The 19,132-nt window shown below is 43.2% G+C and overlaps 1 protein-coding gene across 2 annotated transcripts in view; it reads left to right on the top strand.

The window, feature by feature from the left end:
* Positions 1 to 19,132, top strand: part of LOC126162730 (tudor and KH domain-containing protein homolog) — a 393,959-nt gene that overhangs the window by 362,987 nt on the left and 11,840 nt on the right. For both annotated transcript variants that reach the window (XM_049919393.1, XM_049919392.1), the window contains 2 exons: positions 3,766 to 3,864; positions 3,986 to 4,224. In XM_049919393.1, the coding sequence (XP_049775350.1) occupies positions 3,766 to 3,864; positions 3,986 to 4,224 (338 nt within the window). The remainder of the gene's footprint in view (positions 1 to 3,765; positions 3,865 to 3,985; positions 4,225 to 19,132) is intronic.

Here is a 19,132-nt window from a genome sequence, read left to right as displayed (position 1 = left end):
CCAATGGTTTGCGGGCGTCCTTGGCAGGCTTAAGGTATTCCTGTATCTTCCTGGTGGGCTTGTAAATTACGGTAATATTCCGCTTTGTCAAGAACCTCCCTATTCTTTCCGTTACATTTTTAACAAACGGCAGGAAAACCTTAGATTTTGCAGTAGCCTGTACGTCAGTATGATTTCTGCGTGGCTGCCTCAATGCACGTTTTATTTCAGCGGACGAATATCCGTTCTTCATTAGTGCATTGTGGGAATTATATCAAAATGTTAGGAGTAGTCACAATCAAGCTACAGTAACCCATTACAGGCAGTATTGTAAGGTGCTTAAAAATGTTATTAGGAAGGCAAAGAGTATGTGGTATGCAAATAGAATAGCTAATTCACAGGATAAAAATTAAAACCATATTGTCAGTTGTGAAGAAAGTGTCTGGTCAGCAGCACGAGGTCGACGATATAAAGTCAATTCATGGTAAAAGTATTTGTTACTGATAAGTCAGTTATATGTACAGCATTTAATTATCGCTTTCTGAGCATTGCTGGTGAATTAAATAAAAATTTAGTTTCTACAGGGAATCATATAACTCTCGTGGAAAATGCCTTTCCAAGACTGATGTCTGAAATACACCTCTGTGATACTGACAAAGGGGGAGACAGAGTCAATAATTAAATCACTGAAGACTAAGGACTCTCATGGACATGATGAAGTGACTAGCAGAATATTAAAGTACTGTGTTGCACATGTTAGTCCTTTAAGACTGGCCAGTTTCCTGGATGATTAAACTACTCAGTAGTAAAACTGCTTTATAAAAAAGGAGAAAGAGATCATGTAGACAGTTTTAGACCTATTTCTGTGCCATCAGTGTTTGCTAAAGTTATTGAAAAGGCTGTGTATGTAAGGATAATTGATCATTTTATAACACATAATTTGCTATCAAATGTACAGTTTGGCTTCAGAAGTCATTTAGCAACTGAAAAAGCTATATTCTATTTTCTCTGTGAGTTACTGAGTGGATTAAACAGAAAGTTTTGAAGGCTAGGCATATTTTTGACTTAACTAAAGTGTTTCATTGTGTTGATCACAAAATACTGCTCCAGAAGTTGGACCATTACGGAATACAGGGAGTAGCTCACAATTAGCTCATCTCTTACTTTAAAAACAGACAGCAAAAGGTCATTATTCACAGTGTTGAGAATGGCTGTGATGCGGGGTCTGAGTGGAGTACAGTCAAATGGGGGGTGCCTCAGGGATCAGTGTTGGGTCCACTCCTGTTCCTTGTTTATATAAATATACACCCTCTAGTGTTACAGATAATTATAAAATATTTCAGTTTGCTTGGTAGTGAAGGATGTTGTGTGCAACATTCGCTCTGTTTTAAATAGTGCAGTTCATGACAAAAGTTCATGACTCGTAGAAAATAAACTAACACTAAATCATAGTAAGACTCAGTTTTTACAGTTTCTAAAACACAACTCAACAAAACCCAACATTTTAATTTCACAGAATGGGCATATGATTAGTGAAACTGAACAGTTCAAATTTCTAGGTGTTCAGATAGGTAGCAAACTGTCGTGGAATGCCCACGTTCAGGATCTTGTTCAAAGACTTAATGCTGCCATTTTTATTATTTGAATGGTTATCTGAAGTAAGTGATCATTTGACATGAAAATTAGTCTCCTTTGCTTATTTTCATTCTCTTATGTTGTATGGTATTATATTTCGGGGTAACTCTTCTCATTCTAAAAGGATATTTTTGGCTTAATAAGTGGTGTAAGCTCACAAACTTCTTTTTGACCCCTGTTCACTAGTCTGGGTATTTTGACATTGCCCTCTCAGAGAGAGAGAGAGAGAGAGAGAGAGAGAGAGAGAGAGAGAGAGAGAGAGAGAGAATATACTTTACTGTTGTTTCTTGTTAACACTCTCAGCTTATTCTCAAGAATTAGCTGCTTCCACTCAGTTAATACTCAGCAGAAATCCAGTCTGCATTTGGATCGCACTTCCTTAACTGTTGTGCAGAAAGGTGTGTGGTATACTGTTACATCCATTTTCAATAAGCAACCACAAGAATTCAAAAATCTTAACAGTAATCCACGTGCTTTCAAAACAAAACTGAAGAGTTTTCTCCTCCTATCCTGTTGAGGAGTTCCTTGAAATGATTTTTTTAGGGGGGGAGGGTCATAAACATGTTATTTTATCTATTATTTCATGTACTGACACATTCCATGACCTTCGAGATTTGCTCCTCAATTTGGTCCTGTTTAACTAGATGTGTAAATAAAATAAGTAATATAGTGCACACAAAATGCCGGGGCCAATAGATGTACAGTCAGCTGGGGAAGCATGGGGAGAGCGGCAGTGGGCAGTGGTCAGGGGTCGCTCAGAGCACTGTAGGAGGAATGTCATCAACTGAAGCTTACACTCACATTTTTTTTTTAAATATTAACTGGGTCCCCTCCATGCCCACACTTGCAAGGTGACCATTCAAAAAGATCTGTCACTTCTGCTTTCATTAGTATTTAAAAAGAATTCCAATGAAAATGCAGTATCGTAAGTGGCGAATTTTGAGTAAAACTGACACATTTCTCTGGTTGTCGTGTCAAAATTTGCTTCTTTTGCCAAAACACAACGTAGTTTACACTGTTGTGAGAGAATTCTGAAACAGTGGTTTATTAAGTTTATTAAGTGAGAAACAGAGTAAAAGTAAAGTCACATCCTCCGTAAAGAAAAAAAAAAGTGTGATGTCTTCATATATGTTGTTCCAAAACCCACAGCACTTCTTGTTTCACCAGCTATTGATGGCTCTTAAAAATTGCATTCTTTCACTGAAGAAGTCTTCAGTTATTGGAATAACACTGTAGATAATGGAGTTTTACATAATAATGATAGGTCAAATACTCCTCTTTGGGTGCTATCATTTGCCAAAATCTCATTTCGATACCTGAAACCATTTATGAAATATGAGGAACGTTGTGGATCTTTCACTCTGGCTGTATCGCTAGCATGATGCGATTGCAAATAAGTGTGCTACATTAGATCAATTTTCTCAAGATTGGTGACAGATAGATACCTGTGCCTAAGTCTAAAGAATCAATATGTTAGCTAAATTTCATGCACAACATATTGTGCACCAAATGCAAAATCGTAGCAACCTCAGTTTTTGATTGCACAGTTTTCCAAATTTCACATTGTACACATAATTTCATTAATGGTCATAGTTATTGTGATATTTACATGAAAGTGAGACACATCATCATGAGCCTCGCATAAGTAAAGCAAAAATGAAATTTTTTTACTGAAAAGTTTTTGCAAAATCGATTGAAAAAGATTGCAGAGTGTACATTTCAAGTATGTCATCGCCGACTGTTCGAAAGGTGACAAACACTTCTCGGCCTCCCTTTCTGAACAAATGAATGAACTCATCCAGTGCTTTGGATGAAAACTGGTCACTGCGCATCTGCCACCGTATCCTGCATGAGCTATAACGTAGTGCGCACAACTAAGTGTGGCAGGTGAAAGGTATTTGACCACTATGAAAATAATGAAGAGGAGTGCAAGATCAAAAGTTAGAGGAAGGTTAAGAGGTAAAGATGTCTGAACAAAAGATGAAAGTATAATTATAGTAAGGATTGGATAGAAGAGGAATGGGATGGCAAAAAGGGTGTACGGAGCAGGGATGACTCGCAATAATATAATTTGAGTGCATGTGTGCATGTACAAGATGGGGCAGGGTGGAGAAAACAGATTCCTAGTAGGGACTTTTTTTTTTCTTTCAGTTGGTGGGACAACATGCAGTTGAACTAGACCATCTCGTAGAAGAAATGACGCAGTATTACAGCAAAGAGGAAAATCAAGAAATCCATAGAGTAAATGAGGTGAGTCAGTCATATTTTCATTTTGCCTCTACAGATAATTTTCCATTGGTAAAATATCATGTCATTATTGTTGCTTCACTTTTCTCCTTATTACTGTTCATATTTAGTTTTTGTATTTCAGATAAGTGTAGGACAGCTAGTGGCAGCACCCTTTACTAATGATGAAATGTGGTATAGGGCCATAGTGAGAAATGTTACTCTGGATGAGTACGATCCAAAAGAAAGTGACTTGCTGCTTTTCTATCTTGATTATGGGGACTCGGCTGATGTCAAGCAGAAACAGGTGTTTCACTTGCGAACAGACTTCTTAAGACTCCGATTCCAGGCTATTGAATGCTGCCTCGCAAATGTTAAGCCAAAGTAAGTTATTGCTGATCAATTTCTACGAACTGATGTAATCTTGAAGATGGATGAATGAATGAATTATGAATAATTTTGTTTCCATCATTTGACTCTGATTGGAATCTGATAACAGCCTGAAGTAGTGAACATTTAGTTTGTCATTTCTTTTGCATTTGATAACGAGACTAGATTGTTTCTGTAACTTTCATACAACTCCTTTTCGTTTCTCATTAGTTCACTGCAGAAGTCTGTTTAATGCTGATGGGACATTAACTTAGATATACCTTCCCTTTCCGCATCTTTCCCCATCCCCCATCTCCCCCCCCCCCCCCCCCCCCCCCCACCTCCGCCTCTTTCCTTCCCTTTCTCCCCCTCTGGGAGTATGTTTTGTGCCTACGTCCGGAGACGGACACTCGAAACTGTAACAAATTCTTTGCTTTCTCCACTTGCAAGTCTTCGTCCTTCCTTTGTCCTTCTGTTTTCCTTACCTCTTCTCTTTGCCCTTTTCTCCGCTGCAGCGTTTGAGGCCTCTCTTCTTTCCTTTCCCTTTCTCTTTTTTCCTCCCTGTTCGTGTCTGAAGGCCGACCCACGCATTTCCATGCGTAGCCGGTGACGGGGTAACGCGTAATTCCCCGCCCCGGGTAGACAGGTAGGACACGTACGTACCCCCTGGTAATGGCCAGGCCCAGGGAGGGGTGGTTACCCGAGCTGATACCTTCCGAAAGTGCCGATTGGTCCCTCCGTCCGTTTGTCAGGAGGTGTGACCTGAGGTGTGAACAATCACCTAAGGCGGGAGTGCCCTCAGAGAGGGCCCCCACAAGGAAGGAGCGCGCCATCGGAGACGCCGGTAATCATGGGGGATACTTTCGCAATGGTTTCCTCATCTTCTATTATGTCAGCTCACAAGCGTAAGTTCAATGAGTCTCAGCCACAGACAGTCCTTCCATCGTTGCCACAGTTCCTTGTTGTTTCTCGGTCTGACGAAGGTCACGACTTCTCCACAGTCAACCCTTTCATTATTCAGAAAGGTGTCGACGCAATTGCAGGTCCTGTAAAGTCTTGTTCCAGATTACGAAATGGCACCTTGTTAGAAACAGTCAGTGCCCTCCAGGCACAAAAATTGCCGCGTACTTCACTGCTACACTCCTTCCCTGTCCGGGTGGAACCATACCGTACTTTAAATTCATCACGTGGGGTCATTTATACACGCTCCCTCAACGGATTGTCCGATGAGGAAATTCAACACTACCTCTCTGACCAGGGCGTGATGGCAGTTCATAGAGTCATGAAAAGGATTGACACGAACATCATTCCAACCCGTACTATCTTCTTGACATTTGACAAAGTTCAACTCCCATCGAAAATCAAAGCAGGCTATGAGATAATTTCCATTCGCCCTTACATCCCAAACCCTACGCGTTGCTATCGGTGTCAGCGGTTCAATCACACCAGCCAGTCCTGTTCCAATCCGGCCAAATGTGTTACGTGTGGTAAGGATGCCCATGAGGGTGCTTGTCCACCTCCATCCCCTCGTTGCATCAACTGTGTGGGTGACCATGCTGCTTCCTCTCGAGATTGCCCCATTTTTAAAGACAATAAGCTCATTCAGGAAATCAGAGTGAAGGAAAAGGTGTCGACCTTTGCTGCTCGAAAATTATTCGCCAGTCGACAGCCCACCATGCCTCAGACAGGAAAATACAGCACTGTCCTTGCCTCTCTTCGGCCAACAAAGGAGGTGGCCACGCAGACTTGTGACCTTACCTTTAGTGCCACGGTCGTCAGATCGGCCAGCGCGAAGATCGCCCGTTCAACCTCCCCACTTTCGCCTGCCCATTCTATGGCTCACCCTTCATCGGGTTACGCTAAATCTCGAGCCCAAAATTCAGACACCAAGACTTCGAAAAAAGAGCATACTCGTGAAGATTTTTTATGTACCCCAACTTCACAACCATCGGTTCCTCCTTCATCCAAACATCATGTTTCCAAGAAGGCTAGTAAGAAACCCAGTTTGTCTCCTTCTCCGCCACGGCGTGTCTCATCTACAGCAACAACCGGGCGGTAATCGCCCTCTGTGTCGCCGAGGCGCACTGCTGGTGGCCGATCAACCAGCCGATCGCTGGTGGCAGGAGCTGCTCCTGAACAACCTATGGATCAGGATCTTCTGCCTTTGGCTGAATGCCATTCCATGCTGTCGGTCGCAAGCTCTGAGCAGTCGCTGAGTTGACGGCAACCTTGGTCACATTCCTCCATTTTCTGTTCGCCCTATGTCCATTATCCACTGGAATATCCGTGGCCTTCGAGCCAATTGGAATGAACTGTCGATCCTCTTACGATCCTACTCGCCGCTCATCTTCTGTCTTCAGGAAACAAAGCTGCGTCCCCATGGCCGCTTTGTTCTCCCGCATTTTCAGTCCATCCGATTTGATCTCCCCTCTGTTGAAGGCACTCCAGCACGTGGAGGACTCATGATTCTTCTCCATGATACTCTCCATTATCACCCAATCCCCGTAAACACTTCCTTCCAAGCTGTCGCTGTCTGTCTTTCCCTTTCTGGATATACCTTTTCTCTTTGTACTGTATACATTCCACCGTCCACACCAATGGCACGAGCTGATCTCCTTAATCTTCTTGGTCAGCTTCCACCCCCTATTTGCTGGTTGGGGACTTCAGTGCCCACCACCCGCTTTGGGGATCTCCACATCCTTGTCCGCGTGGCTCACTATTGCTAGACGTCTTCCACCAAGCGGACCTAGTTTGCCTCAACTCTGGGGACCCTACATTTATGTCTGCTTCCACGACAAATTTCTCACATTTGGACCTTTCGGTCGGTACTGTTCAGCTAGCTCGGCGCTTCAAATGGTTTGCACTTGATGATACACACTCGCGTGACCACTTTCCATGTGTCCTTAGACTGCAGCCTCAACAGCCATAGATGCACCCGCAACGCTGGAAGTTTGGCCAAGCCGATTGGACACTTCTTTCGTCTCTAGCGACATTCGATGACCGTCACTTTCCTAGCGTCGACGATGAGGTCACACATATTACAGATGTTATTCTTACAGCTGCGGAACATTCAATACCACGCACCTCCGCATTGCCCCGGCTCCCCCCAGTTCCTTGGTGGAACGCGGCATGCCGTGACGCAATACGTGAGCGGCGACGTGCTCTTCGTGTTTTCCGCCACCATCCTACTTCGGACAACTGTATCCGCTATGAGCAGTTCCGACCGCGATGCCGTCGCGTCATCCGCGATAGCAAGAAGAAAAGCTGGAAATTCTTTACTAGCTCATTTAACACCTTCACTCCCTCCTCGGAAGTTTGGATTCGGGCTCGACGGTTCTCAGGCGCGCCTAGTTTCTCCCCGGTCTCTGGGCTCACTGTCGCGCATGATACATTAGTGGACCCCTTGCAATTTCTAACTCATTGGGTCAACACTTTGCTGAGATTTCGAGCTCTTCAAATTACCCGCCAGCGTTTCTCCTGAAGAAACGTGTAGCGGAAGTGCGACCTCTTGCTTTCTCCTCTCAAAATCGCGAAAGCTACAATACTGTTTTCTCCATGCGGGAACTCCAACATGCACTCACTTTTTCTCGCTCCTGGACTGGATGGTATCCACATCCAAATGTTGCTGCATTTATCATACCATAGTCTGCTTTACCTCCTTTGCCTTTATAATCGAATTTGGACCGACAGTACTTTTCCCAGACGATGGCGGGAAACTATCGTCGTTCCTGTTCTGAAACCTGGAAAGGACAAACATCTCCCCTCTAGCTATCGCCCCATTTCTCTCACGAGTAGTGTATGTAAGGTTTTGGAGCGTATGGTGAATTGCCGTTTAGCTTGGTGGCTGGAGTCCCGCAGTCTTTTAACACCTGCCCAATGCGGTTTCCGAAAGCATCGTTCTGCAGTTGACCATCTTGCTCTCTCCACTTATATCATGAACAATTTTCTCCGGAAACGCCAAACAGTAGCAATATTTTTTGATCTGGAGAGAGCGTACGATACCTATTGGAGGACAGGCATCCTCTGCACACTGTTCTCTTGGGAATTTCGAGGTCGGCTGCCCCTTTTTCTTCACGAATATATGGCAGAGCGCACATTTAGAGTGCAGGTGAACACCACTCTCTCCCGTACTTTCTCCCAAGAAAACGGGGTACCCCAGGGCTCCATGCTGAGTGTTGTACTATTTGCCATTGCCATAAATCTGATTATGGATTGTCTCCTTCCTGATGTCTCGGGCTCCCTCTTTGTGGACGATTTTGCGATCTACTACAGCTCTCAACGGACCAGCCTTCTTGAACGACGTCTTCAAGGATGTCTCAATCGCCTCCACACTTGGAGCATCGAAACCGGCTTCCGTTTTTCTCCCAGTAAGACCGTTTGTGTTAATTTTTGGCGACGTAAGGAGTTTCTTCCACCCTCCTTACATCTAGGACCTGTCAACCTTCCGTTTTCGGACGTCGCTAAATTCTTGGGTCTTATGTTTGACAGAAAACTGTGCTGGTCCTCCCACATTTCCTATCTTTCGGCTTGCTGTCTGCGATGCCTCAACACCCTCCGTGTCCTGAATGGTACCTCCTGGGGAGCGGACCGAGTGGTCCTTCTCCGCCTCTGTCGCGCCTTAGTGCGCTCGAAATTGGACTATGGAAGCATAGTTTACTCCTCTGCTTGGCCGTCTATTCTTCGGTGTCTCGACTCTGTCCACCACCGTGGATTACGTTTAGTGTCGAGCTTTTTACACCAGCCCTGTGGAAAGCCTTTATGCTGACACTGCTGAACCTCCGCTGTCCAATCGGCGAGCTGTCCTTCTGAGTCGTTATGCTAGCCATCTGTCTTCCATGCCTGCTAATCCGGCCCATTACATTTTTTTCGACGCCTCCTTGGATGTAGGGTATGCAGGCCGCCCTTCCTCCCTACTAACACCGGGAGTCCGCTTCCGTCAACTGCTCCATTCTCTTTCCTTCCGCTTTCCTAAAACCTTCTTGACAACTTGGGGTACAGCACCACCTTGGCTCCGTCCCCGGATCTGCCTGCTCCGTGACCTTTGTCAATTTCCCAAGGATGGTACCCCTTCACTTGTTTATCATCGGGCACTTGCTGCTCTATGTGCACAAATGAAGTAAGCCACATTTATTTACACTGATGGCTTGAAAACATCGTTAGGTGTAGGGAGTGCCTATATTGTTTGCGACACCCCAAATCGATTTCGGCTTCCCGACCAGTGTTCGGTTTATATTGCGGAGCTTTACGCTGTTCTCCAGGCTGTCCAATACATCCGCTACTATCAGCGGATACAGTATGTTATCTGTTCAGATTCTCTCAGCTCTCTCCTCGGTCTCCAAGCTCTCTACCCTGTCCACCCTCTGGTCCACCGGATTCAGGACTGCCTGCGCTTGCTCCATTTGGGGGGCGTCTTTGTAGCGTTCCTCTGGCTCCTAGGACACGTTGGTATCTGTGGCAATGAGGCGGCCGATATAGCGGCCAAGGCTGCAGTCTCTCTTCTTCGGCCAGCTATTCGATCGATTCCCTTCGCCGATCTACGGAGCGTTTTATGTCGTCGTGTTATTCTTTTGTGGCACGCACATTGGTCGACACTTCCCCATAACAAATTGCGGAACGTGAAAGCTCTTTCCTCTGCTTGGACCTCTTTGATCTGTGACCACTCTTCCCTAGCGGTATAATAAAGTTCCTGGGGATGGAAAAACTTCTGTCCACAAATGAGCGTGGTTTTAGAAACCATCGTGCAAAACTACGTTTGCCCTTCTCTCACAAGATATCCTGCGAACCATGGATGAAGGGCAGCAGGCAGATTCCATGTTTGTAGATTTCTGAAAGAGTTTGACACAGTGCCCCCCCCTCCCCTCCCCCCACAGACTGTTAACAAAGGTATGAGCATACAGAATAAGTTTTTGGATATATGAATGGCTCTTAACCAGTGAATTGTGACAGAGCTCCTGCTAGTCTCTGTGTACATAAATGATTTGACAGACAGGATGAGCCGCAGTATGTGACGCTTTGCTGGTGTTGTAGTGTACTGGAAGGTGGTGTCATTCAGTAGCTCTAGGAGCAACCAAGATGACTTAGATAAAGTTTCTAGTTGGTGTGATGAATTGCAGCTAGCTCTAAATGTAGAAAAATGTAACTTAATGCAGATGAGTAAGAAAAGCAATCCCATAATGCAAATATAGCATTAGCAGTGTGTTACTTGACAGTCAGGTTGGTAAAATATGTAGGCATAACATTGCAAAGCAATATGAAATTGAATGAGAATGTAAGGGTTGTAGTGGGGAAGGTGAATGATCAACTTCTGTTTATTGAGAGAGTTTTAGGGAAGTGTGGTTCATCTGTAATGGAGACCGCATGTAAAATGCTAGTGCAACCCATTTTTGAGTACTGCTAATGTGTTTGGGATCCCCACCAGGTCAAATTAAAGGAATACGTTGAAACAGTTCAGCGACAGGCTGCTACATTTATTAGTGGTAGCTTGGATCACTACGCAAATATTACAGGTGTGCGTCGGCATATCGAATGGGAATCCCTGAAGGGAAGATGATGATCTTTACTGCAGAATAATTCTACTGCTGCCAATATACATTTTGCATAAGGACTACAAACATAAGAGAAGAGGAATTAGAGCTTGTATGGAGGCACATAGACGGTAGTTTTTTTTCCTCACTCTATTTGCAAATGGAACAGGAAGGGAAATGACTAGTGTTGGTACAACGTACCCTAAGTCATGCACCATACGGTGGCTTGCAGAGTATTTTATTTTATTTTTTTATTTATTGATTTATTTAACCTGGCAAGATTAGGGCCATCAGGCCCTCTCTTACATCTAACCAGGCATTCTACTTATTTTACATTCATACGTTTTAGTAGGCATGTTAAACTACATCTAGTACAAAAAGTGAAATAAACAATTAGAAAGGTACACATGGAAAAATACATACATATAGTTTATATTCGTAGATCATAAGTACTGTTATAATTAGACATTATTGAAGAGAGAAATTTTAGATAGGAGTGCTGGCAGCAGGGAGTATGAGGGAGACTCATGGTGAAGGGAGGAGAAGAATAGAGAGACATGATGAAACATAATTAAGGAAATATAAAGGAAAAGAAGATTGCCTGGCTAATAGAGATAGATGAAGAGGAAGGCATCTCAGGAGCAAGATAGGAGACGCTAGCTTTGCTATTTGACAGATGAGAGGATTGGCCTGGTAAATTAATTTTGTGGAGAACTTTATGAGGATGATAATAGGAAATGCTTCAACTTCTTCTTAAAAGCAGCAGGAGATTGAATTTTGCGCAAGGTAAGGGGCAGTTTGTTCCAGAGGCGGACAGCGGCAACTGAGAAGGAGTTTGCAAAAGTTTTTGTTTTGTGAGTGGGCACAGTTAGGTTACCAAATAAGAGTGACCTCGTGTTTCGATTATGATGGCATGACAGGTTTTTAATCTCTGAAGCGAGGTACTGGGGTGCTTGCGCGACGAGGAGTCTGTGAAGTAGACATAGTGTGGTAGTCACGCAATTTGTCCGGCCGCAGCCACCCTAGCTCGGAGTATGAAGCACTAACATGATCATATCGGTGAATGTTGCAGGTGTAACGCATACAGGCATTCATGGTTAGCTCTAGCCGTCTTTTCACTACTCGTGCCTTGTTGAATCACATCACAATAGTGGAGGTTTGGTAGAACGAGTGCTTGCACGAGCTGGCGTTTCAAGTCCTGTGGAAATATGTTCCGAAACTTTTTGAGAGCATAGAGACAAGCAGACATCTTTCGGCACACTACGACTGTATTCTCCGCCCAGTTGAGATGCTCATCCAAAGTTACACCCAAGTTCTTCACTGTTTTCTGATATGGTATTGGAGTACCGTCGAGCAGAATAGGAGGTAGCCGTTCGCGGAAATCTGAACTTATTAATTTCTGATGGGCTATTAAGATTACTTGCGTCTTTTTTTGCATTTAGTTTAAGCCCCAGGCTTTTCGCTCATGTCACTACTGAAGACAGATCATCATTCATCTGAGCAATTGCAGTGTATACGTCTTCAGGTCTGACGCTTAGGTAGAGCTGGAGGTCGTCGGCATAGAAATGATATTTACAGGAGGACAGAACCGACGAAATATCGTTGACATGTAAAGAAAACAAAAGTGGTCCAAAGACTGATCCTTGTGGCACTCCCGAGGAAACATGTTTCCAGGAAGATTTTTCATTTACGCAGACAACACATTGCTGTCTGTCTTTTAAGTAGCTTTCAAACCATCTCATTGCACTATCAGAGAAATTAAGCTGTTGCATTTTTCTGAGCAATGTCACAGTTAACAGTGTCAAAAGCTTTGCTGAAGTCCAGTAGCGTCAATATTGTTGCCTTTCGATTGTCGATGGCACATTTCAGGTCATCAGTTACTTTAATTAGAGCAATGTTTGTGCTGTGATGTTTACGGAAACCGGATTGAAATTTGTCATATAGGCTGAATTCATGCAAGTGTTCAGTGATTTGGTCATGAACAATATATTCAAGTGCTTTGGAAACAGCAGGCAGTATGCTAATTGGTCGGTAATCACTAGGCAGTTGCGGGTTTTCGATCGTAGGGATGGGTCGAATTATGCTTCTTTTCCATGCAGTGGGGTATATTCCGTTCATGAGGGAAAAATTAAATATGTAAGTTAAGACAGGTACTAAGATATCGGCAACATTCTTAATCATGGTTATACCGATACTGTCGTTGCCTATTGCATCAGAAGAGATTCTCATTATTGCTTTTCTTGCCGTATTTGTTGTTACATGTTTTAGATGGAAGGTATCGTTGTTAGTTATCCTGTTTGGGGATTCTTGTGGACGGTAATTATCAGCCGTGCTGGTATTCAGAGGTGCAGAGAAGAATTCATTTAATTCGTTAGCTGACACATCAAAAGTAGTTTCCGATTTTGCCTTTCCGACCCCCAAGCTACGGAGATTCTTCCATAGAGTCGTGGGTGTCAGATCGCTGCATACAAGGGAGCGAGCGTGCCTGATTTTAGCATTGCGAATGCATTGTTTCACTCTGTTCCGTAACTTTCTGTATTCTTCGAAACGCTCGGGTTTCGGATCTGCCTTGAAACGCCTGTGGGCAGCATCCCTATTAGTCATCGTTTGACGTAATTCGGCTGTCAGCCATGGAGCAAGAGATTTTCTTACACGGATTGTGCGCACAGGTGCATGTTTGTCATAGAGGGCAGTGAGTTTATCACCAAGTTCATTAATTTTGCCGTCGATTGTAGGTTCTCTGATTATTTGATGCCATGAGATTTCTGAGCAATCGGCTGTTATAGCGTCAAGGTCAATACGTTTCATGTTCCTACAAGTTATGTAACGCGATTTGATCCTTGGAGGCTGCACAGAGTAGGCCAAGAATATTACATCATGTGCTGAGAGGCCAGGGGCCGATGTTTGACCAACATCTCTTACTTTGTCAGTCTGTTTCGTTGCGATTACGTCTATAAGAGTATGACTGTGCACCGTATGGTGTGTAGGTTGTAATGGAAGAATGTTCATGCTATTGCAACCAAACAGTCTTCTTAGGTTTATTGCGGAGGGAGTGTCTCTTAGCAGGTCTATGTTCGAGTCACCCATTACGATGACATGTTCGTATTGACACTGAAGTGAATGTAATTCCGACTGGAAGGAACTGATTGAGTTTATTTTTGGCGGCTTGTACACGACGCCAGTCAAGAATTTCCGACTTTGTATATTTATTTCAATGAACATGAATTCAGCCTCTTTTTCTTCAGCAGGATTTGACGTACATAAGACTTTTTTGATCTGTCTGCCCTAAGAAATGTGTACCCTGGGAGATGAATAGATGCAGAGGATATGTGTGGTTTCAACCACGTTTCAGATAAGAGGATTACATGGTAGTTTAGTTGGTTGAAGAGGAGGCTAAGTTCTTCGTAATGTGCAGGTAAAGACTGGATGTTGCAGTGAGCTGCTAAAAGCTCTGACGCGTTCCGATGAGCAGCCTGGAGTAGGGTGGCAGATTGGTTTGTCCCTTTGTTAGGCACTAACTGCCGCGAGGGGCATTGGCCGGTGCTTCCGCCAAGTGACATAACACAGGGGTGTCCGAGATTTTGCGCGCCCTGTTTGTGACTCCGCGAGTGCCGAAAGAAAGGCGACTGCAAGAGAGTTCCTGAGGTTGCGGGAGTATAGAAAATGGATTAGTGGTATTTGGTGCAAGGAGAATATGACCAAAATAGTGACGGCTGTGTGTCACTGTGTATCCTATGTCGTAAGAGGAGAAATGTAATTAGCATATTTGAAACAGGTTAGGGTGGAAATAGGGGAAAGGGGAGTGATTTAAGATGCAGATGCTGCCAGCAGAGAGAAGTAAGCTTAATAATTAATAGATTATCGTAGGAAGCTAGAATTAAATTGAAATTTACTAAAGTGATACTGGTAGTGATTATCGTAGGAAGCTGCAACTAGATTGAAATTTGCTACAGTGATACTGATGGTGATTTTTGTCATGAACAATTTAAACCGAAGAGATGGGTGATTAATGAACTAAAGGAGAGACTAATAATTGCAATAGAACTATTACAGAATGGAAGAGAACAAACTGAGAAAATGAAAAAAAGTATTAGCAGTAACTAAAATTAAGTAATGGTTAGAGCTACAGACACAAAAAATAGTGAAAAGTTAATACAGTTGCAAAAACAATTAGTTGAAGGTACAAATATGGGTATAATTGAAAAGTTAATACAATTACAAGACTATATCTGAGTATAGGGCTGTTACAATTTGCAAATGGTGTTAAGTTTGCACTTTTGGCTCAAGTAGCTTCACTTAATACTATTCAGTTCTGTCATGTTTGTGACTGTCTTCTTTTCAGTTGCTGTCTTAATGATTACTCTGCCATCCTGAGTCCACACATTCTGAAGACCGAAATGGGATATGGCACTGTTTAAAATATTTAGCCGTTCGTGTGTCTGATCTTCCCTTATTGTAAGCCCTGTCCTTGCTAACTTCTTCTTCTGGGTAAAGATCTTTGCCCTTTTTCGGTACAAGAGAAATTTAATTATTATTGGACGAGGTTTGGTAGCACCTGGTAGTTTTTGTCCCACCCGATGGCTCCTGTCAATGTCTGCCTTGGTCACTTCAACACCTAATTTTTCACGCGCAACCTCTATAAGCAGGTTGTCTGTGTCTTCTTCCTTATTTTCTGCTACTCCAAACAGTCGTAGACTATTTCGCCTTTGGTACTGTTCTAGCTCGTCTGTTGCGGCAGATAGTTTCACTTCCAACTCTCGTGTCTTTTTCTCGTATTCAGACACAGACTTTTTTAGTGCTGTAATTTCGGCAGTATTGGCCTCAACAGTTTCACGCATTTTGGCCAATACTGCTGCCATTACAGTATCTGATATAGTGCCTGCTATCAGATTGAGATTGTTTTTATCGCGAAGCGCAGCGTTTACCTCAGAGCGGACCAGCTCCGCTATACCGGGAGCCGCGGCCGCACCTTCCGCCAAGAGCAGACCTGCCGCACCTGCGGCTTCCCCGCTGCTTGACGCGCTGCTGTTGATTCTTCTGTTTACCATTTTCTCGAAGATATTGGCGGAGCACAGAAAAAAAAAAAATAGCGCTACTGCACAGAACACTGTTGTTTACACAATTTCCACTTGTACTAGACAACACCACCTGTGAGAACACCTTCGAAATCAACTAAATTTCGCGAGCCAAACTTAACACGTGTTACACTGCAGCCGCCATGACACTATGTGGAAGTAGATATAGATCTCTGACAAACACAGAGGGTGGGATTACTTGTCATTGGGAGCTCCAGTGATAGGACAGGTCGAGGAAGAGGGCCAGTGTCCACCCTATCTGCACTCTGGTTGGGGGGGGGGGGGGGGGGGGGTTCTCATCATAGATATGAAGCAGGCTCTGTTGGCAGCGATTGAACATACTGTGTCCACCCGGCTGCAAATTGTAGCTCATGTCAGCACAAATGACGCATGCCACCTAGATTGAGAGGCTATCCTCAGTTCCTACAGGTGGCTGGCTGACTTGGTGAAGGCAGCTAGCATTATTCCCAGAGATAATCATGGTCCTCTGGATTGGAACCAAGTAGAAGCTTAAACCAGAGGCTCTGACAATTCTGTGATGATGATCTTGAATGTGAATTTCACGACCCCCACTTTTGGGAGGAGAAACGTAGGATTCCCTTAAATAGGTCAGGCATGTACTAGGGTACTGAATTACATGTGACCTGCAGATTTGGTGTTTTTTAGGTAAGACAAATCCATCCACAGGCCAGATTAGATGCATTCTGAGTCCCAAAAGGATACAGTTTGTGATAGCAGATAAGAGAGAGATATTCTTTGTAGAAACCTGCAAGTGTGTCTGTGAAGAGGTCTAGTCTCACATGTAAATAGTAACAACACAGCAGTAGGCACAGAAATGTGGTTGGAATCAGATTTCAATAGCAATAAAATTCTAAATTCGAGTGGAATATGTATCACAAAGATAGGTTGAATGCTGGTGGTGGAGGTGTGTTTATAGCCATCAAAAATACCATACTATCTAGTGAGATTAATACAGATTCTAAATGCAAAATAATTTGGGTATAGATAAGTGTTAAAGGTGGATCAAACATAGTCATCAGATGCTTTTGTAAACCCCTTGTCTCAGGAGCAGAAGGTGTGGAACGTATGAAGAGTTTCCTGGTCATGTTGTAGTACTAGGTTAGGACTTCAACTTCCTGGAAGGCTCAAGTGATTTTTTGGGCACGGGGAGGAGGAGGAGGGGGGCTGCGGTCATCGGGGTCTGGAATAGTGTGAAATTTTTCTAAGTGCCATTTCCAAAAATTACCTTGAGTAGTTAATTAGGGAACCGACTCAAGGCCGTCACAGTATCACTGAAGATGGTTGTTAAATGGAAAACAAAGAAAGATGGGAAAATGTTTCTGTTTGGCAAGAGTCAGATTATCTGACAGGTCAACATCAACAGTTAATATCCAGTACTAACAGTTTTGAGCATCAGTGGACAAAGTTCAAGAGCATTGTACAATATCTTTTAAATAGGTATGTAGCAAGCGAAGTTGTGAGGAATAAAAGGAACGCGCCGTGGCTCAACAACCACACTAGAAAGCTGCTACAAAAGCAGAGAGAGCTTCACTGCAAATTTAAACATAGCCATAGCATCACAGACAAACAAAAATCAGACAAAGCCAAAATTAGCATAAGTAGGGCCAACAGGAAACGTTTGACAGATTCAAAAGTAAAATTCTACCAACCAACTTGACAGAACATTCTAAGAAGTTGTGGTCTTACATTATATCAGTAAGTGGATTGAAGCCATCTGTCCTGACAGTGCATGACCATAACGGCTTTGAAACAGAGGATGACACAGGAAAGGTCAAAGTACAAAGTTTTTTTCCAAATTTCGAAATAAGTGATCAAGGGATGGAAAAGCAACTGAAATGACTCGACAGAGAGAAGGCCATTGGACCTGAAAGGATATCAGTATGATTCTACATAGAGTATGCGAAAGAACTTGGCCGTCTTTTAACAGCAGTTAACTGTAGGTCTCTGGAGGAGCAAAGTGTTTTAAGTTGTTGAACACATGTGTGAAACTGTAGGCCTACATCTCTTGATGTTGGTGTGTTGTCGAATTTTGGAACTTGTTTTGTGCTCACGTATTGTGGCATTTCTGGCGACCGACAATCTCCTCTGTAGAAATCAACATGTGTTCTGAAAACAACAGTTGTGCGAATCCCAGCTTGCTCTGTTCGCCCACAAGACCAAGATATCAGTAGATACAGGTGTCCAGGTTGGTACCTTGTTTCTCGATTTCTGGAATTCATTCAACACAGCTCCACACTGCCGCCTAATGAACAAAATACAAGTGTGCAGAATATCAGATCTACCGTGTGGTTGGATTGATCGTTTCCAGAAAACAGAACACAGCACGTCATTCTCAATGCAGAGAAGTCTTCAGATGTAAAAGTAGCACACAACATGTCAGTTGAGCAAGGTCTTCAAATGTGAAAGTAACTTCATGCTTACCACCCAGGGAATGCTACAGATCCACTACTTTTCACACAATATATAAATGACAATGCACATCATCACAAGTTCCCTGATACTTTTCGTGGATGATGGTGTTGTCTACAGAGAAGGTGCAACTGTTGAAAATTGTAGTGAAATGCAGGAAGATGACAGAGGATTGACGCTAGATGCAGAGAGCAGCAAATGGCCTTCAACATGAACAAATGTAATGTATTGTGAATATGTAGACACGGCAACGCTTCATTGTATAATTCACGATTGCAGAACAATTGCCAGAAGCAGTTACTTCCATAACATATACAAGAATATGCATACAGAGAGATTTAAAGTTTAACAGTCACAAAGAATTAATCGCTGCTAAGGCAGATGTAAGAATAAGATTCATTGCAAGAAACTTCAGGATATGTAGTCCATCAATGAATGTAGTAGCTTACAAAACACTTGTTTGAACAGTAGTGGAATATTGCTAATCAGTCTGGGATCCATTCCAGATAGGATTGATAGATGAAATAGAAAGGATCCAAAGAAGTGTAGCATGTTTTGTTACTGGTTCTTGTAGTAAGTGCAGAAGCATCACAGAGGTACTTGGCCAACTCCAGTATCAGATGCTGTAAGAGACGTGTTCTGTCCCTAGGTGTGGTGAAGTTTAGAGTCAGCCGATATACTCCTTCCTCTTACGTATATCTCACAAAAAAGCTGTGAAGATAAAATTAAAGAGATTTAAGCCCCCACGGAGGGTTGTCAGCAATCGTTCTTCCCGTGAACTATTCGCGAGTGGAACAGGAAAGGAAAAGCGACACAAGTACACAAAAAACAATTTCTTATTTTTCTTTCAAAGCCATTTTCAACAGTTCAGTAGCAATAAATCTGTTTACCAAA

Source organism: Schistocerca cancellata, chromosome 2 (genome assembly GCF_023864275.1).
Source record: "Schistocerca cancellata isolate TAMUIC-IGC-003103 chromosome 2, iqSchCanc2.1, whole genome shotgun sequence".
Classification (NCBI taxonomy): domain Eukaryota; kingdom Metazoa; phylum Arthropoda; class Insecta; order Orthoptera; family Acrididae; genus Schistocerca; species Schistocerca cancellata.
This window is presented reverse-complemented; position numbering and strand designations above follow the sequence as displayed.